At 44.2% G+C, this 21,248-nt stretch overlaps 1 protein-coding gene across 5 annotated transcripts in view; it reads right to left on the minus strand.

Moving 5' to 3' along the window:
- The window catches only part of prkg2 (protein kinase cGMP-dependent 2), a 107,955-nt gene that overhangs the window by 20,021 nt on the left and 66,686 nt on the right, over positions 1–21,248 (minus strand). For all 5 annotated transcript variants that reach the window (XM_078543816.1, XM_078543825.1, XM_078543790.1 and 2 more), the window contains 6 exons: positions 20,807–20,943; positions 16,567–16,656; positions 16,287–16,428; positions 13,893–14,056; positions 9,758–9,880; positions 6,697–6,759 (listed from right to left, as the gene is read on the minus strand). In XM_078543816.1, the coding sequence (XP_078399942.1) occupies positions 6,697–6,759; positions 9,758–9,880; positions 13,893–14,056; positions 16,287–16,428; positions 16,567–16,656; positions 20,807–20,943 (719 nt within the window). The remainder of the gene's footprint in view (positions 1–6,696; positions 6,760–9,757; positions 9,881–13,892; positions 14,057–16,286; positions 16,429–16,566; positions 16,657–20,806; positions 20,944–21,248) is intronic.

Consider the following 21,248-nt stretch of genomic DNA (forward strand, 5'->3'; position numbering starts at 1 on the left):
CTATTAGTGCGATGCCCATAGCAGTTTCCCAACTGGCGTGCAGGCCCTGTTATTCTCAGCTAAATTCAGGGCATCCGTGAGGCACTGTGGGCCATCAGCAGCAGAACTGTACTCAAATACAATCTGTAATACAATCCATCAGACAACCATCACTCACAGTATGGTTGTCTGATGGATGTTGCAATGCAGGATCCTCACTTGGTTGCACACCACTGAACTCACTGTCTGCGCAGGAATAGTCCACATCCTCGCCAACCAGCTGGATGCCTCTATTTTCAAAGGCTGTGCGGACCTTCAGTTCAGACATGCCTCCCCCAGTCTGGGACGTCTCCCTCTTGCTGTGGGCTAGCTTATCTGGCATGGGCACAGATGGAGAGAATGTAAAGAGAGGGAGGTGATGGCGTAGTGGTATTGTCGCTGGACTAGCAAGCCAGAGACCCAGGGAATTGTTCTGGGGTCCCGGGTTCAAATCAATAAAAATCTGGAATTAAAAGTCTAATGGTGACCATGAAACCATTGTTGATTGTTGTAAAAACCCATCTGGTTCACTAATGTCCTTTAGGGAAGGAAATCTGTTGTCCTTACCTGGTCTGGCCTACACATGACTCCACACCCATAGCAATGTGGTTGACTCTTAAATGCCCTCTGAAATGGCCTAGCAAGCCACTCAGTTGTAACAAACCACTACAAAGTCACAAAAAAGGAATGAAACCGGACGGACCACCCAGCATTGACCTAGGCACCGGAAACGACAACAGCAAACTCAGCCCTGTCGATCCTGCAAAGTCCTCCTTACTAACATCTGGGGGCTAGTGCCAAAATCAGGAGAGCTGTCTCACAGATGAGTCAAGCAACAGCCTGACATAGTCATCCTCATGGAATAGTACCTTACAGGTAATGTCCCAGACACCACCATCACCATCCCTGGGTATGTCCTGTCCCACTGGTAGGACAGGCCCAGCAGAGGTGGTGGCACAGTGGTATACAGTCGGGAGGGAGTTGCCCTGGGAGTCCTCAACATCAGCTCTGGACCCCATGAAGTCTTATGGCATAAGGTCAAACATGGGCAAGGAAACCTCCTGCTGATTACCACGTACCGCCCTCCCTCAGCTGATGAATCAGTGCTCCTCCATGATGAACACCAGTTGGAGGAAGCACTGAGGGTGGCAAGGGCACAGAATGTACTCTGGGTGGGGGACTTCAATATCCATCACTAAGAGTGGTTGGTAGCACCACTACTGACTGAGCTGGCCGAGTCCTAAAGGGCATAGTAGCTAGACTGGGTCTGTGGCAGATGGTGAGGGAACCAACAAGAGGGAAAAGCATATTTGACCTCATCCTTACCAACCTACCTGCCACAAATGCACCTGTCCATGACAGTATCAGTAGGAGTGACCACCGCACAGTCATTGTGAAGACAAAGTCCCACCTTCACATTGAGGATATCCTCCATTGTGTTGTGTGGCACTGGTATAGATTTCAAACAGATCTAGCAACTTAAGACTGGGCATCCATGAGGCACTGTGGGCCATCAGCAGCAGAATTGTACTCAAATACAATCTGTAACCTTATGGCCTGGCATATCCCCCGCTCTACCATTACCATCAATCCAGGGGATTAACCCTGGTTCAATGAAGAGTGTGGGAGGGCATGCCAGGAACAGCACCAGGCATACCTAAAAATGAGGTGTCAACCTGGTGAAGCTATAACACAGGACTACTTGTGTGCCAAACAGCATAAGCAGCAAGCGATAGAGAGGGCTAAGCGAGCCCACAACCAACGGATCAGATCTAAGCTCTGCAGTCCTGGCACATCGAGTCGTGAATGGTGCTGGATAATTAAACAACTCACTGGAGGAGGAGGCTCCACAAATATCCCCATCCTCGATGATGGAGGAGCCCAGCACATCAGTGCAAAAGGTATGGCTGAAGCATTTGCTACAATCTTAAGCCAGAAGCGCCAAGTGGATGATCCAGCTCGGCCTCCTCTGGAGATCCCCAGCATCATAGATGCCAGTCTTTAGCCAATTTGATTCATTCCACGTGATATCAAGAAACGGTTGAAGGCACTGGATAGTGCAAAGGCTATGGGTCCTGACAATATTCTGACAATAGTACTGAGGACTTGTGCTCCAGAACTTGCAGCACCCCTAGCCAAGCTGTTCCAGTACAGCTACAACACTGGCATCTACCCGGCTATGTGGAAAATTGCCCAGGCATGTCCAGTGCACAAAAAGCAGGACAAATCCAACCCGGCCAATTACCGCCCTATCAGTCTATTCTCTATCATCAGTAAAGTAATGGAAGGGGTCATCAACAGTGCTATCAAGTGGCACTTGCTTAGCAATAAACTGCTCACTGAGGCCGAGTTTGGGTTCCGCAAGGGCCACTCAGCTCCTGACCTCATTGCAGCCCTGGTTCAAACATCAACAAGAGAGCTGAACTCAATAGGAGTGAGAGTGACTGCCCTTGACATCAAGGCAGCATTTGACAGAGTGTGACATCAAGGAGCCCTCGTGAAACTCGAGTCAATGGGAATCAGGGGCAAAACTCTCCATTGGTTGGAGTCATACCTAGCACAAAGGAAGATGGTTGTGGTTGTTGGAGGTCAGTCATCTCAGCTACAGGGCATCACTGCATGAGTTACTCAGGGTAGTGTCCTCAGCCAAACCACCTTCAGCTGCTTCATCAATGACCTTCCTTCCATCATAAGGTCAGAAGTGGGGATGTTCACTGATGATTGCACCATGTACAGCACCATTCATGACTCCTCAGATACTGAAGCAGTCCATGTCCAAATGCAGCAAGACCTGGACAATATCCAGGCTTGGGCTGACATGTGGCAAGTAACATTCGCACCACAGAAGTGTCAGGCAATGACCATCTCCAACAAGAAAGAATCCAACCATCGCCCCTTGATGTTCAATGGCATTACCATCACTGAATGCCCAACTATCAACATTCTGGGGGTTACCATTGACCAGAAACTGAACTGGACTAGCCATATAAATACTGTGGCTACAAGAGCAGGTCAGAGACTAGGAATAGTGCAATGGGTAACCCACCTCCTGACTCCCCATAGCCTGTCCACCATCCACAAGGCACAAGTCAGGAGTGTGATGGAATACTCCCCACTTGCCTGGAGGAGAGCAGCTCCCACAACACTCAAGAAGCTTGGCACTATCCAGGGCATAGCAGCTCACTTGATTGGCATCACATCCTCAACAATTCACTCCCTCTACCATTGACGCACAGTAGCAGCAGTGTGTACCATCTACAAGATGCACTGCAGGAATTCATCAAGGCTTCTTTGACAGTACCTTCCAAACCCACAACCACTACCATCTAGAAGGACAAGGGCAGCAGATAGATGGGAACACCACCACCAGACTTGGAAATATATCGTCGTTCCTTCACTGTCGCTGGGTCAGAATCCTGGAACTCCCTCCCTAACAGCGCTGTGGGTGTACCTACACCACATGGACGGCAGTGGTTCAAGAAGGCAGCTCACCACCACCTTCTCGAGGGCAATTAGGGATGGGCAATAAATGCTGGCCCAACCAGCGAAGCCCACATCCCGTGAGTGAATAAGAGAAAAACAAGATGCCTGCGAGGCCAGATACCTGGCATGTGTGGACTGTGAGTGGTGCCATGGATTGGCATAAGCACACGATGGGCTGGGGAGTTGCGGTTGTCTATGAGAGAGTGAGTGGTGATGTCCCTTGGGCAGTGACGGCAAACCCTGTCGATGTGTGATATGTCTGTGAGTGTGCGGGTTGACAGTGATCAGAAAAACGGCTTACCCTGACGGAACGGAAGAGATCATTCATCCTCTTGCGGCACTGGGCGTCCTCTTTTGGAGAGCACTGGCGCCTCCCATGCTGGATTGGTGAGCTTGGTGGCTGGTCTACACCCAGAGCGGGGGGTAGAGGAGTTTGCGGCGAGCTTCCACTGCGTCCAGCAGGCGCCCCAGAGAGATGTCACTAAATTTTGGGGCTGCTGTAGTCTTTGCTTTCGGTTTCATCTGTCGCCTGGAGCAGTCCTGGTCTGTAGGTATGAAGTAGGCACGCGCTTTGGTGCGCTTCAAATACGGGACCCGGAGCAAGGGGGCACTGAGGTCACGCCATGGCAGGCAAATTCGAGCCTGCCCGCAAGCGATCCGGGGTGTTTTCCTTGCATGCATTATTAATGAGGCGGGACACGCTGGGAAGCGGACGATACGACACAAAAACCCGCCATTGTCTTTTTTCGCGCCCATCACCTCACCGTGCAATTCAGGGAAAATTCCGCCTCCAGTTTTGATTGGTGCAGATTATGTAGATAACATGAAGATGCATAATGACTAATGACCCAGGATAGAAAGACATTGCCAGGGGAGACAACAAATTCTTCGCCATCAGTAGCATAATCAAATAGTTATTTCTAAAAATATAAAACGATTAAGGAACAGGAAGAAGATAACAGAAGAAATTAGTATGAAAGAAATACATCAGCGAAGGGCTGAGCCCTGTTTATATAGAGCATAAATTCCTGCAGTCCAATTGCATCATGGGAAAGACTTTCAAAGGAAAGAGGCAATTAATATAAATTTCCAAATCTCATGTGATGCTATGAGTGACGTTTGCAATCATTTTTGCAGTGATAGTGTCACATGATCTTGGATCACCAGAGATCATGGCTGTTTCTCGCAATTAAATTTTATTTTCTTGTTATGCTGAAAAGAAAAATCGCAGATATAATAGAAACCATGAAAATAGTTCAGTTCGTCACACTAGGAAGAACAAAATTTGTTTCTTTTCTGAACTTCCGGGTTATCGTGTTTTTGAATATACTCAGTAATTGTTTAACTCTTCGTGTGCATTTCTGTTGCTTATTCCTGCACAAAATAGCTAGAAATGAAGACGTTTTTGTGAATGTATTGATCTATGGGAAATTTTGCATAATGGCATTGTGTTTTCCAGAAAAACATATTTTCAATGCAGCATGCTGTTAAACTGTCTGAATACGCAAGTGGCAGAGCCAGACGAGCAGTTGTCAGCAAAAGACAACATGAAGGCTTTTCGTGTTATGGCTCAACACTGACATAAATCACAAAGTGACATTCACAGCAATAACATGACTGGTGTATCCCAACCAACTTATATATCACTCCTCGCAGCCTGAAATATTTCAAAGAGATAAGTGTATTGATACAAAATGAATTCTGTACCTCTTTACGTGTTTAAGCAAAAAGAAATTCCATCTTGTTTTTGATGTAATTATTTATCTTCCTATCAACTTAATTGTGTATGAACATCAGAGGCCAGTCCACAACAGGAGTATTTATTATGACAGATTGGGTGCAAAATGAATGGAACTAGCCTATTGGGCCTGTTAAAATCAATATCTCTGCTGGCAGCAGATCTCTTATATTGCTAAATAAACAAGCAATTTTTCAGCTTGCGTTAGTTACCAGTAAGGTGATTCTTCATTCTCTCTCCCACTGTCCAAACTCTACCTTGTACTATTTTATTGAGATTACTTCTCTTTATGAAGCTATTACCTTTGGTTTAGTATCCTCCATCCTTAGGAGAAAATTAATGAACAAATATAAATGTGATCACAAGAGAGGGGCTATAGAAATAATTTCTACAAGTTCTGTGCCTTTGTTGTAATTGATTCATTGTTTAAAAATAGAGAAGGAAAGATCGATGAAGGGAGAAAATGCCAGAACTGACATCTGAGCATTGTTTATTCAACTGCCTGACTTCCAACATAAAATATAGAAAGTTAACTGTCCAAAATGAAAATACATAAACACTTTAAATCACATCACACGCAATGATGTAATTATTGTTAGCGCTCAAATAATAACTCTCAGTTTAGGTCAGAGATTTATCTCCACTAGGAAAGGCTTCTTTGTTTGTGGTACAAGGAGCAGATCCGATTTCAAAGTAAGTGAACTATAATTCATCTCTACCCATCTCAGAACTGGCCATGGATCTTTTAGGAGTATTTTTTCTGAGCTGATCACCAAACTGCCAATTTGCAGAGGTTTTAAAGCTTTAAATCTCTCTAACCCAACCCCAACTGTCTCCAAACCACTGACTTCCAGTTTTAGCGGAGGCAGGACAAGGGATGGTCAACCAACCTGCTCCCAGGGGTTGACAACTTAAATATTTTGATGAGGCTGGTAGTCTCTGATTTAACCTGTTTTATATTAGCAGGCTGGTTTCTCAGGCCTCTGGGAACTCAGCAGCTGAAGAGGACAACTATGTTGATAAGGGCAGTGCTTCGGGCTCCCCCAAGTTCCTAACCCACCAGATTACCTCAACCTCCACCCACCATACACTATGCACCCCACCCCACCGAGTCAGAGATTGATCTTTTCTTGGGGTTGGGGAATTGGACCCCCTCCACTGGGGTCAGGGATCTGGGCCCCCTTCGCAATCCCATTCAGAACAGCAGGTGGCTTGCCTACAGCTGCAGCCTCCTCCAGAATTCTCCCACCTGACTGGAAACCAAGCCTGTCGATCAGATAACTTCTGGGCAGGGAAGCTGTCAAAGCAAAACTACAGATGCCATGGAGTCAAAACTCTACAGTATGCAGGGGCCTTCCAGACTCCCTCTCAGAAATCCAGTTCTATGCAGCCTGTTTTGGTCAAGATTCAGCCTAATGTCACTAAAAGTTTGGTAAGTGTTGGTGGAAAAAAGTTACCTGTGCTTCTTTATATCATTTATTCCATTTTTCAGATTTCCTAGGCGTTCAGTTGGGTTTTGTCTGCAGTAAAGGATATCACAGAAAAATAATTAATGTATTTTTTTCCAATTTTCCCTCCCTCTGTTTTTCTCACCACAGTCTCCTAGAATTGCTGTCACATGCTGGGCTATGATTTCGTAGCTCCTGCAGCCTTCCAGTACTCATTCTTTATGTGAGCATAGACAGTGAGGTTTGGCAGGGTGGTTGACAGTAGGGCCCACAGCCAAGCTCAGTCTTGTCTCCATAACCACACACCCTCATTTTTCAGCAGCTGCTTGTCAGAAACAGGAACCCTAGATCCTGTTGTTAAAAAAATTCACTTAAAATGAACTAGCCTTCTGTTAAAACAGCAGACAGGGAAAGATCATATTAACCCTTTAAGTTTTGGTCCATTAATATCATTCCTGGCTTCTAGGTTGATATTTTCATTTAACAGCCCAGGGACCCTGAGGTTATTTTGTTAGGCTACCATTGACTAGGCTAGAACTAGCAGTGTAAGGATCTACAAATGCACAGTATGCTATGCAATGCTATTGGTTATGGTAGCCTTGTAGTTATGTTACTGCATGAGCAACACAGAGCTCCAATTTCAACGTGGAAAGCTAGAAAAATGAAGTCAATAAATCTGGTACACTGGCGGCTGACACCACCAACCGTGTCAAATAAAATCACCACAAAACATTTCGAATTGTCATAAATCAGGTGATACACTAATATCCTTCAGAGAAAGGGCTCTGCCTCCAAACCCACACTAAATAATTCACTCAATGGGTAACATTTTACTGGTTCTGTGAGGGGGCTTTTCCGGCAAGACCGGGAGTAAGGTTGGGCAGGAGGGCGAAAGGTTGGGGCTGGGTTCCTGCCTCAGGCCGATCTTGCTGCAGGCAGAATTAAACTGGCAAGGGCTAGCCGCCCAGCAGTGACAGGTAGCCTATTTGAATTTGCCAATGCCCACTTCTGGGCTGACTGGAGATGCTGCCAGGATCTTCCTGGCAATGGACGGACACCCCCCCCACCCAACACACACACACACACCGAGACCAAAGCCCTGCAGGTGCTTGGAGGCAGCTTGCCACTGGTTGGCTGGATGGCCTGAGGGGCCTCCATTACTTACACCCACCCCCAGAACACCAAGGATCAGCCAGCCACTGCCGCAGCTGAAAACCATCCTATGGGGGGGTTTTCCATCCACAATGGTGGCCTGGCAGCTGTGGTCACCATTTACTTTAGAGAAATGGAACCCTCTTCAGAGGCCACCTCACGATGGAGTCACCCTCATGGCCCCTCTCCTATAGTGGCACTGCCCACCTCTGCTGGTGCAGCTGCTGTCCTTCCAATGCTGGAGGCCCTCTGATTGGACCTAAAACTAAGGGAACCTGCCCTTAATTAGACATCAGGTGCGGAGGTGGCCAATTAGGAGGCTGCCTTCTGTAAGGATGCGTCAAGTGCCATCAGGTGCCGGGTTGGGTCCCCAGAATAGTCCTGACCAGCGATTGTTTTTAAAGTGGATAAGATTTCACCCCTGTGACTCAATGACTTAAAGGAGGTTAAGGATAGTCTAGTGGATAACAATTGTGGACTTTGCTCCTGAGGCCAGTAAGAGTGACACTAGCCTGTTCCATTAAGCCAAACTTTACAGATCTTCGTTCTTTCTAAAAATCAATACCATCTATGAAGAACAGTACAATTAACCAGATTACCCTTCACAGAGTCTGACTTCAGAGATCACTGAAACAATGTCAGCTGTCAAATGCCTGTCTCCCAAATATAATTCTTTCTTTGAATGAACAGTTACTTAATGGCAAGTTAGAGGAAAGATTTCTTCTGTGCAGTGAAATAATAACTATGTTGCCTGCTATACAGATTACAATGTTGTTGCACACAGAACAGAAGAAATCTTTCTCAGTATCTGTGAAGATGCTAATGTTTAGTTGGTATAAAATATTGACCCATTGACCCATATGCTGTAGGACTAAATATCCGAGGGCTGATTTTTTTAACCCTATCTGCTTGGCAGAAACTGGATGGGTAAAAAGGCTGGAGCCATAGGTTGTAATTTTAACCTGTTCTTTTGAGCAGGCAAGAGGAACACCTGCCAGAAAACAACAGGGTATCTCTTTAAATATGCAGATCGGACTCTGATGACATTAGAACCAAGTTTAATCCAAAGACTGCGTGGGAAGGTTCCTGAGGCTCCTCCACCATACCTGGGAGCAAGAGGAGCCATGCAGAAGAGGCCAATAAAGTTGTTAGACAGGAGTGCGGCTCCAGCCCCATAAGAACATTTGTATACCCTACCCCAAACTTCCTTGCCTTTCTCTTGACCATGCTACCCTTCCAATCCCCCTTAGCTGAGGGTCGTTCAGATCCACAAGCAGTATCTTCCACCTACCCAAAGCTCTTTTCCTTCCCGGTAGCCATTTGACACTTGCAGCCAGGTTTGAGTGTTAAACTTTCCTGGGCCTCGCCTGATAGTTTTTTGTAGCCTTCACCCTTCCCCTGCACAACGTCATCCCAGGAAATCAACCCTCTGATTTGAATAAGGCAATCATACCATGGAATAATGTCCTTAGAGTGCAAATGTGTTTCAATTTAAGTAAACATGGACATGATTTAATTAACATAGTCACCTTTTTCTCATATGATGCAAAAATGTTAGAAATTTATAGAATAATATGGCACTGAAGGAGGCCATTCTGCCCATCATGCATGTGCCAGTAGAATAAAAGAGCTATCCAATTCGTCCCAGTCCCCCACTGTCACTCTATAGCCCTGTAAATTTTTGATTTTCAAGGTATATATCCAATTCTCTTTTAAAAAATTCTAATTGAGATTAAATACAGCTGACTGGTTACTTTTATATTACAGCTTACAGTAATGATTCTGGTTGATAGGTAGTACTTTCTGAATTATTAATTTCTTCATTGCTGTTTTATGAAATACACAACACTGAAACGAATCCAGGTTCATGAATGCATGCATCATGCCTTTGTTTTAAAAGTGTGATTTTTCTTCTTACTTGCACAGCTTGCGAATGACATCTTCGGGACGCTTTGTTATTTTCTTAGGAAAATCCAGTTTTTCTACACCTTTAAGAATCAAGTTATAGATCATCATCTGGTCATAGCCAGAAAATGGTGGGCTGTTAAACAAAGGTAAAAGGTAATTAATGTTAAGGCAACGTACTGCAAAATTGAAGAATTTCCACAGCTCCTCAGTGGCTTTCAATGCCCAGGGAACTTCTAAAATGAACCACAATAAAAAAAGATCCAAAATATTAAAGTTAAGTATTTAAAAATTTATGAAAGCAATTGTATTTTCTGTGGCTCTTCATTCAGGAAGGGCGAAATTCAACATTATGATGCCAGTTCTTTGGGCATAAAATCAATACTGGGCTGACAAATTTCACATTGCAATTTTGTGTGCCAACATCCCATGGAAATATGCCCTCCGTCAAAATGGAAGGCAGTGATATAGAGCAGAGATCCTGCCTGAAATAGGCATTAGGTTCCCATTCTATGCAGATCGGAGTCTTATCATCAGTTGTAGCACCTTGATTGAAATTGGTCCAAAAGAGACATTGCACATGCTATGCTCCATCCAATTGATTCAGTTATTGAGTGATCTAATTAGCTGTCGTTAAAGGGATGGTTGGTGGACCGTTAAAAGACAGCCAAAGCATTTTTTTAATAGTTAAATTACTATCGAACCAGGAGGAGCCCCCTCTACTTCACTCCCCTCCGAAACTAGCCTCCACACCCCTACCCCATCCTGGCAGTTTGTCAGGTTCTAACTGGTGAGTTGCAACAGGATGCCCCATTTGTATCATCAGTTGGCTTGTTTAATGAAATTGATTCACAAGCATGAGGCTTGAGTCCCAATTTTGATCAGACATCAGGATGATGATTTTGGGTGAAACTTCTAATCACATCACCAATTTCAGCTCGGAAACTGGCATCATTTGAATTTCTCCCCCATTAAGGTAAAATATATTGCTCAATTACATATACAGATTGTCGTATAATGTGGAGTGTTAGATGCCCTATGTGCACTACATGTAATGAAGCGGTAAAGCTATTTATAAAGAAGAAATTTATAATTTCACTACATAGCACATAGAAGAATTTTTTTCTATTCCCAGTGTTCCATTCAGGAGCTTCTAATTCAATATATTTCTTTCATATCGCAAAAATAAACAAAAGTTTAAAGGAGTAGTGTTAATGAAAAAAAAATTATTTGAGCACAAAAAAGTGAGCTTTCTTCTCAAATGCTCAGTTTATGGAAATGACTGTGCATGTGGGGCAAACTGGACTGGTTAAAGTACATTCCTAGTGAAATTTGAAGCACGTTTCAACATTACAACACTGGGACTAACTTTCACTGCAAAGTCCCTTTCTTCAGACCTACCCCATGGATAGGCCTTGGGATTGGGTAACAAACCACCTCCCCCTCCCATCCCCCTTAATCTGGAATAGGAACCCCACTCAGATCTGAGATCATACATCCACCCCTCCCACATCCCATCGGGATAATGGATCAGACATGTCTGGTCCTGCGACCTGCTTTGGAGAGCTCCTGACCCAATTGGAGGCCAACCCTGTCAATCTGGCTGACTTCCAGGCAGGAACCTATCAGGAACAAAAGACACGAGCTGTGGAATGAAGATGTCACAGACTGTGGGAAGCCCATTCTTCTGGGTTTCCTGTTTGGAACTCCACCCCATCATAACCTGCTTATATTACCCATTCCAGTAAATTTCCAGATTGGTATGTTTGACCCTGTGCTGCGTCTAGCCCATAGTCTTTGTGGCCAGCGAGTAACCTACCCAGACCATACTGCAAATGAAAACATTTTCTTTTTCACAGGTGTCAACTTTTAACTTTCAACTGATAATTCTTCATGTAGCAACTCTCTGCTGCAAGGTAGTATCCTTATAGCAGATGGCACAGCTTGACATCTGCCTGTCTGCTGACCCACACCTTGAGAAGGCCGGTCCCCATGCCATTTCTGGATAGGTTTCCCAGGGCCTTCAAAAATGGGTTGTTTGTTTTTGTTGGATGTGGCCAATCTGACGATGCTGGTTCCTGGTCATCCTGACAAACCTTCTTTTCTGCAGTGCTACGTAAAGCACAGCATGTTGTGATTGGTGTGCTTCTAAAGAACTTTCCAGAACAACAATTAGTCAGGCACTTGCTTCTCCGTGATTCCACATACTGAGCTTCTGGCACAGGGTCCTTCAGGGAGAAAAATTCCCATCAGCACAGTGTGTGCTACAACAAGGTCATTTCACTTCTTTCTGCAGATGAAAGGGTTGGGATGCTGAAGGGAAGACGCGGGACATTGCTTGGGCAGCCTGATCTGCCTGATTTCCTCCTCTATTCTCCTCTTCCTCCAAATATGTTCACTTAGTGGATCACCCACTGACAAATGTACTTGAGCCAATAAAGGAATTTGGAGGCAAAAAAAAATCACTAACAACTTGGTAAAGATTTGTGAAAGATAAGGAGGTCATGTGGCCCATCGTGCCTATGTCAGGTCTTTGGAAGGACAATCCAATTAATTCCACGCCACTGGATCTAGGTCCACTAAACAGGACAGACACTTTTTGTTTTTGATGTTCTCTCCAGCAAAGTCCACTGCCTACATTCCCACCTCACCCTCCCCCTCCTCCATCCCACACACATACTCTGCGTACATTTCTTATGATTGTCTTGAGCATAGCTTTTACAAGCAGAAAGGTGATTTTTTTTCCCCATTAGTTTCTGAGAAACCCATTTTAGGATGGGAGCAGTAAAAATGAATGAATAGGCCATTCTTGCATTCAACTGTTTAAATAGGCATTCTTGTGTCTAAATTTAGACAGTGAATGTCAGCAGATTGATCAATTGTGAAAGGCATCACATCCCAACCCAACCTACCCAACCCAATTCTGTTTTGAACTGAAATCTAGACACAAGTATTTTCCACCACTGATCATTTGGATAGCAGTGAGTAGTGGGATAGGAAAGTAGGAAATGCTAAAGGCAAAAAGACCAAACTCCATCTTGTTTGCCTTCTACAATCCTAGTTGTCACATAACACAATGGCATTTGACTATTGCAATCATTGCACTCAATTCCTACCAAATGATCTACACCACATCCAGAAATAACACAAGAAAAAACCCAGAACTGCAGGTCGAAAGCCAACTTTTAACCTCCAAAGCATGTTACAGTTATCCCATGACTCAAATTACTCATATGCTATATCCCAAAATTTTACTTCTAAAGGAAATTTAATTTGAACTTTTGATCTTGGCTCTCGCTAGCCGATGGACACATCATTTTAACACTCCACCCTGCTCTCTTGTCCACATGTCTGTCCTTGGCTTGCTGCATTGTTCCAGTGAAGCCCAACGCAAACTGGAGGAACAGCACCTCATCTTCCGACTAGGCACTTTACAGCCTTCCGGGCTGAATATTGAATTCAACAACTTTAGATCTTAAACTCCCCCTCCCCCCATCCCCACCCCGTTTCTCCCCCCCTCCCTTTTGTTTTTTTCAATAATTTATATAGATTTTTCTTTTCCCACCTATTTCCATTATTTTTAAATCTACAACTAATACCTTGTCAATCTTTCCACCCCACCCCCACTCGAGCTGTACCTTGAGTGTCCTGCCATCCATTCTTAATTAGCACTTTTCTTAGATAATATCACCACCCTCAACACCACTTTGATCCTTTTGTCTGTGACATCTTTTGATTATCTGCTCCTATCACTGCTTGCTTGTCCCTACAACCACCCCACCCTCAACTTCTCTCCTCCCGCCCCCCGACCTTAAACCAGCTTATATTTCACCCCTCTCCTAACTATACTTCAGTTCTGTTGAAGGGTCGTGTGGACCCGAAACGTCGACTCTTTTCTTCTCCACCGATGCTGCCAGAACTGCTGAGTTTTTCCAGGTAATTCTGTTTTTGTTTTGAATTTCCAGCATCCGCAGTAGTTTTTTGTTTTTATTTACATAGTCAACTATACCATCTAGCTGCTACAGTGTCTGAGATCAGTTAACTAAGCACACATCAAGCAGTTTGAAATGATATAACTTTCTACTTTTTGCATTTTCCTTCATGCCCAGTGATTGCGGATAGAATCAGTTATACAAAGGGCTGTTTACCTTCCAGTAAGAAGCTCAAAGACAAGAATTCCCAGTGACCAGAAATCTACACCAAAATCATGGCCCTTATTGAGAATGATCTCAGGTGCTACATATTCAGGAGTGCCACAAAATGTCCACGTTTTCTGACCTTTACCAATCTTCTTAGCAAATCCAAAATCAACCTGGAAACAGAAGATCAGGGAAATTTATTCTTCCAATTATCTGCAAAATCATGAAAAGACCAAGATCTGCGATCCACATTGGCCAGAACATTTGCCATTGACTCAATCAGCTTTCCAGTACTGGCGAGGGCTATGGCACTGACAGGTGCCCACGCCACAGGAGCATCTGGTACACTCCCAATGGTGGGCAGAGAAGCCAGGAATTCTGGTTCAACTTGCTGGTTCCTTATAATGTGGTTTAATTTTTTTCAACTTCCTGATTTCATCTCGAAGGCCCAGGCTATGATCCTGGCCTGAACCCCAGAAGGCACCCATGTGCACTCTTCAACAGTCTGGTGTACCTGGTCCTGCTGAGCAAACCGCTACTGATCTGATGCTGGTCCCTTCTGTGGGCCAGCGATATGAGAACTCCATATATAGGGAGTGTCCGGCCCTACTGCCTTCACTTATGCTACTGGCCTTCTAATAATATCATGTGTAATAATAATAATAATAATAATAAAGGAATAAAGAAATAAAGGACAAAAATACCTAAATAAAAATTATTTATTCTTTAAACGATAGACTTAAAATATGGGTAAAATAAAATATGCAGGCTGGGAAATCAGTAGAATGCTTGGTCCTTTAACAGGCTTGGAAACGTGCATAAGATATAAAACTCAATTATTTTAGTAGTAAATAAAGTTAAATCTAAGCCATGATCTTATTGAATGGTGGAGCAGGATCGAGGAGCCAAATGGGAGAGTTTCACTGAGAGCTGTCAGCGCCATGTGGTGGGGGGGATACAGCTTTGGTCTTACACTCCATTGACTCCTCAATTCCAAGTGTACTGCTGTTGGGAAATGCCAACTGGATGCTAGCAGCTTTCTCATCATTAGGCTGGGTGCCTGTTATGTAGACTTCTTAGTGACTGACTGGAGAATGATATTCTTGGAGACTGGTGTTAGTTGCCAATGAGAAAAATAATCATGGTACACCCTGTGAGCTTAGGAGGTAGAAGGGTATCTGCAGTGGGAATGGGAGACCGAGGAGCTGAATATCTTCAGCTTCAGTAGCAGACGCAGGGTCACAAGTTAGATGTAGGACTAAGGGGAATCTGGCAGCAAATAGAGATTTCAGAATCTTACGAAAACACTGTAAAACTGCTGAAACTAATTATTGGCATTTATAAATGAAAATGTGCAGAGCCATATATTTTGTTATTATTGCATATCATTGGTCCTGCAAGGTCTAAATATAGGGGTAGCAGGTAGAATTGTTGGTTATCTCTACTATGGTTTGTGATAACGTGGCATCTTGTTAACCTACAAGAATGATTGTGCTTAAGGTTATGCTCAATGGGCTGAATCTTACCTATGTCAAGCGGGCTAGGTAGGAGCGGACAGGGGTGTGCGCATAGCCGATCACCGCCCGTGATTGGCTGCGTGCCGCCATTTTACGTGGGCCGGCCAATTAAGGCCCGCCCAGCGTAATATGCATCTCGTGGTGCTCAGCGCTACCTGTGTGGGCGGGGGGAGGGAGAATCTGGGCCTGCGCTCTTCCGCGCATGGAGCTGCCTCAGGGAGACTAAGTTCATAATAAAACTTTTGAATAAAGGAAATTAAAAATAATTTAAACATGTCCCATCATGTGACAGTGTCACATGAGCTGGGACATGTTTGTGAATTTAGCAAAATTTAATTATTAACCTACAGGAAACCTCATCCCGCCAACCTTAAGGTTGGACGGGCAGCGAGGTTAACTACTTTAATTGCTTTTTTAATGGACTTAATAGGCCGTTGACAGTTCGATGGATGCGCAGCCGCCTCCGGTGTGCGGCCGCCAAACAAAATATCGAAATGAGGCGCGATGACGTCAGGACGCATGCCCAATATCATCACGTGTCATTTGATGCGTCGGTGTGTCAGGTCCGCCCCCGCATGCTGACGGCAATATTCCGGCCTAGGTTACAATTCTGTATTGAAACATGACTTAGAGACAGAATGAAGCTTTTCCTTAAGATTTTTTCTTTCGATATCAGAATTGTGGAAATAACTATTTTTATGACAATCAGCAGATCTGATGAACATCCTTCCCACAAATGACCAGATTTTTACTGAGTTAGATTTCACAAGGCACAAGTGGGAGGTATTTAGACTCACCACCTCTGGGTTGCTAGCCCAGAACCCAGAACACTAATGCACCCAAATGCATTTCATTCTCAAGAATCAGCACAATATTTAATACTTACCAACTTTACGTATCCTTCAGTATCAAGCATCAAATTCTCTGGTTTTAGGTCCCTGTAGATAACTCCAATGTGATGCAGGTAATCAAATGCTTCAGTCACACAAGAAATGCAAAACTTTGCAGTGCACTCATCAAAACAACCTCTGCCACAAGAAGAATGTATTGAGGCACATGGTCAGTGAGATATGCAGTAAAAGATAAACTTCTACTATCAAAATTCAACAAGGCTTGCTTTAAAAAGACAAGTACGATGCCTGTGCACCAATATTAGGTCAGCTCACCTATCCCTGAGGGTGCTCCAGATCTCTCCTCCAAGGCAAGCCTCCAACAGCATGTAAACATACTTGTTGTCTTTAAAACTGCGAAATAGTCTACAACATCAGGAAGGGAGAAACCAGATGACACACAGCTTGTAAAGCTTGTTCATGATCTTTACAGGAATATACTGTGGGAGTGCATTAATATTAATGCAATAGGTTTTGCACATTTGTGATCAGCAGGTTATCCAAAGTTAATTGCAAACAGTTGCAATCCTATTGCTAATTTAACATTTGAATATTGCTGAAAAGAGAGACATGTTGGCAAAGTTTTTCATCTCGAACATCAGGACAAACACAATACCAAATTTCAAACTATCATAACAATTTATATTATAAGAGAAAAGGGTGATGATTGGTTGGGAGTCCCAAATTAGCATTTAGGATTACTAGCTTTTGGCCTTTTCATAATGGAAATATTTGCTTGACATATGGGAAATCACATATGCAGACCATTAATCAGAACATTGATGACATTTTTTAATGTGAGTGAAGAATTAAATGTTCCTGTTGACTACTGTTGAAAATGAAAATGCAGTACAAAAATCCAGAGTGTCCCCTATGTATCCCACTGAAGTACACCTAAGAACTAAAAGATAAAATATTATCAACAAAAAATTCATTAAAAAAACATTGTAAAGGCAGCATTCAAGGTTATGAAAATCATTGTTGTCATGAGCACTGTGATTGCTATATTTTCTCACTATCTCTCTAAACTGATTCATTTGTGTAAATGCATTCTGTATCCAATTGTTGCCCAAGGTGCATTTGCAATGTACTTTTTTTTAACAGTTTAGATACTTCTATTAAAAAAGACATCCATTTTTCTTGTCTCCCTTCGAAACTCTCCCGGAAGTGTTGCAAAGAGGACACAATAATAGGATAGGCGGTTCCAAAACCACTACCACATCTGCTTTCAGCTTTTCCGCTGGAAGCTAAGAGAGAGCAGGCTGACAGCTATCCCTTTCACAGTGTAAACAGCTAAGGAAACTCAGTGATTAAACTTGATCTCTGTCTTTCTTAGTGCTGTACACTTCTGCTTCAAAGCATAATTCCATGTGCTGTACATGCCCTCTATATTCAAAGGAACTGGAAATTGTAAGTACATACAAACATACGAATTAGGAGCAGGAGTAGGCCTTTCAGTCCTGCTCTGCCATTCAATAAGATCAGATCAGCCATGATTGTGGCTTCAACTTTATCTGCTAGAAGCGTTGGAACTTCCAGCCAGGAAATCTGGCTCAATTGACATTTTTTAGGGGCTGTGTTTTCCTCTGCTCACTGTCAGGTGGTATTACAGCAGAGGAAGGTGGAATATGGAGTGGGGTGCCTAGTGCTGGATCCTCTTGAGAATTTTGCAAAAATTCCCCCTTCCCTGATCCCACTACTACCCCTCAAGTAGGAAATTCAGTCATTTGATCTTTGACTGCTCTGCTGCATTTAAGTGACAGTAGGTATGGACACAGCGAAAACAGATGATTTTCCTACCTCCCGCATATACCTCAGGTACTGCCAGCAGGTGGGTAGTGTTACTTCCCATGGGGGCAATGGGAATCCTGTTGTTGTCGTTTATGGGGGGAGAGAGTCAGGGAGTAGATACATCTCTCCCTTTCTTCTGCCCGATACCCAAACCAAAGGTCCCAGCAGCTCGTGCAGACCCTTCTTACAAATCTTACATTAAATCATTGGAGTGCTTCTGCCACCTTTAATGGTTTATCCTGCCTCCTTCTGTTACAGAGACACGCTTCACTGGAGCAGCACTCAATCTGTTTGGAGTTTGTAGGTTTTTTCACTGTCCCCTACATGGAACATTGAACAGCAGGAAAATCCCCCATTCTCACTCTCTTCATATAGTGTCCTCATTGTCCAAGGGTTGCTAATCATAGCTTATGCCATGATTTCAGTATGGGGCAAAGCAAGTAGGGTAAGGACAGTGCTACCAGCGTCTGTGGGAGTGACCACGGCCCTGAATTTCATTGTAGTAGGGTCCTTCCAGGCTGGAGCAGGCGACATCTGTAACAATACCAGGGAGAGTGCAAATGGCTTTACAAGATGACCTTGAACAGCTCTGGGCCTAGAAGACCTGGCTTCAAACTGCACCATGTCAGCATGGGCGGCAGCAGTGTGGGCTGGCCGCTGACAGGGATCAGTACTATGGCACTCTTGGAGTGGCAGTTATCCCGGGAGAAGTAGGAGCTTGGTCCTGCATGAGTCACTGTCACACTTGCAGGGCAGTGCCTCATAAATCTTAGTAATCTGCCGGTGGACAGATAGCTGGACTGTTGAGAGACCTTTTGAGCACTGGTATCTGCAGCCATGATGGCAGCAACCTGAGCCTGCATGGCAGCTGAGGTTTCATGACTTCACTCTGAGCTTCCACTGTAGCACTCAGAGGATGGGTGGAATTTTGCAACAGCACCCCCCCTCCCCACAAGCCCGGAAGTGGGCTGGGATGTGTGGGCAGGGGGTTAAATTTGAGTGGCATGGTGGCAGTGCCATGCCTGTTACCTAACTTCCTCCTGCGGCAGGGGAGATGTTAGGGGCCACCCATTTTTGGGCCAATTGAGGCCCTGAAGTGGCCAATTAATGGTCACTTAAGGGCCTTCTCCCACTGCCATTCGTATTTTATCAGCTATGGGTGGGGGGACAGGGGGATATGGGGTGGGGGGGGGTGGTGGGGGGAGGTGGTGCCCATGCCACGTAGCAAGGGTAGCCATCAATTAGGTGAACCCCGATGGCCTTGTTGGGGGGTTCCCTTCATTGGACACACTGTGCCCAGTGGAGGCCTCTCTCCACACTACTACCCACCCCCACCTTCCTCCACCCACCCAATCCTGGCCACCCCACCTCCCTCGCAGGGGCCTTTTAATCTGGTTTCAGTGACGCCCACCATTGGAGATTGCCTGTAGTCCCAGCAGTGGCCACTGTTCCCAGTGGTGCTACTGGGACTAGAGAGTTGACAACCTTTTGGTTGGCCAGCAGTTCGAGGAGGCAGCATATCCTCCCAGACAGGGATGGGAGTCTCAACTTGAGCCAATTGACAACCTGATGGCTGTAAAACCAGCTTGGGGCTTCGAGGCGGGCTCACCTCCAACTTTTAAGCCCGGAGGTGAGACCACTGCCTCTGTGTAGAATTCCAGATGTTGAGTGGCTTCAACTTGCGCTGTGATGAAAGCTGAGACATTGGTCATTAGATGTTACATCATGGTCGTGTCTGCAAGTGGCCCTGTGCGAGTACTGCACCTTATTCCTCTTATGCACCTCTAAGGCCTGCAGCACTGCATCAGAAACCTTTGGAACATATTCTCCGCCCTGTTGGTGTATTTTCACTGTCCTCCTGCTCAGAGACTCAACCCCAGCCTCTTCCAGTACCTGTTACTGTCACTGCCTTTACGTAGTGTAGGCTACCATTAGTGGTGCTAGCCTTGCATGAACTTGGGCCTCTGCTGAGGTGTGAAGCCACTCAGCAGTGCATTTAACACTGGGGTGCATGCTGGAATCATTATAATTTGTAGGTAGTGCAAAGCTTCCACATCGCAACCAATGGGCGATGGTCAATCGTGCACAATCCCCACACCCGTTTTTGGGCCTTATCCAATTTTAACCCTACAGCCTCATAAAATTACTCCCACAATATGACCATAATTTCATTGCCTATTGCCCTCTTTCAGTGCTCCAGTGCAGGACAATTACATGCCTTATTTTGTTTCTAGATCCATAAAAGAAATTAAATTTATGCACAAGTGAAAAAAAATTAATCTGATTTTCTGCTAAAAAACATAAATTATTTTCTTGTCATTCCTGTTGAGATATAGGAGTGGCTCTGCTGACATTATTTTAAATTACTTGTCAAAACTAAAGGAGTAGTCCCATTCAAAATATAAGACTTTCGATACCATCTGTCAATCAAATTAATAAGGCTATGAGATGGAAAGCGACCATTACTCTAGGATGCCAGGACACTATTCAATATTGAACCCAACAGAGGAGAGCTGGACTCAACGTCTGGTGCTGACAGATTTATTCAGGAACCAGGTAATGGCTGTAGATTACTTTTCAAACAGTATGCTGATAAAAAGTAAACTGGCCTAATAAAGGCAAGTTAAAACTATATTTTTTACATAAGTTTCTGTCAGCTTTTAAACAGAATCGTTATCAGTCTTCCTGGAGTATTCCTTTAATTATCATTCAGAAAAACACCTACGTCACAATAAATGGCGAGCACGCCTCTTCTAGAATCTTCTTCTCTGAATATATGTGCTCCTGCTGTCTTGTGTCAACAATGTGTTTTTTCTTTATGCACTTCACAGCAAAGGTCACATTTTCATTCTTCATTTTGACCTATAAAGAAGGATAGCTAATTACTTACTATTACAGTTTTAAAGATTTATTTTACTAGGCAAAGAAATGTTCATGAATGTATAAATTTTCACCTTCACTGCAAGAGCATGGAATGATAATCAGTCAGTTTCTGTAACGGGTGGGAGATGCATTCTGCCAGACTATCGCTCCTGCAGTGAAGATGAAAATTTATGTTGCAATGTGCTTTTGCAACTAAGGGTTCAAAAGAATTATTTTAAATCCCATGACTTTAAACAGTGTTAACCAAAGGTCAAGCACAAAGTGTCCTCAATATGAGTTATAAA

The sequence above is a fragment of the Cetorhinus maximus genome, chromosome 1 (genome assembly GCF_964194155.1).
Source record: "Cetorhinus maximus chromosome 1, sCetMax3.hap1.1, whole genome shotgun sequence".
NCBI lineage: Eukaryota > Metazoa > Chordata > Chondrichthyes > Lamniformes > Cetorhinidae > Cetorhinus > Cetorhinus maximus.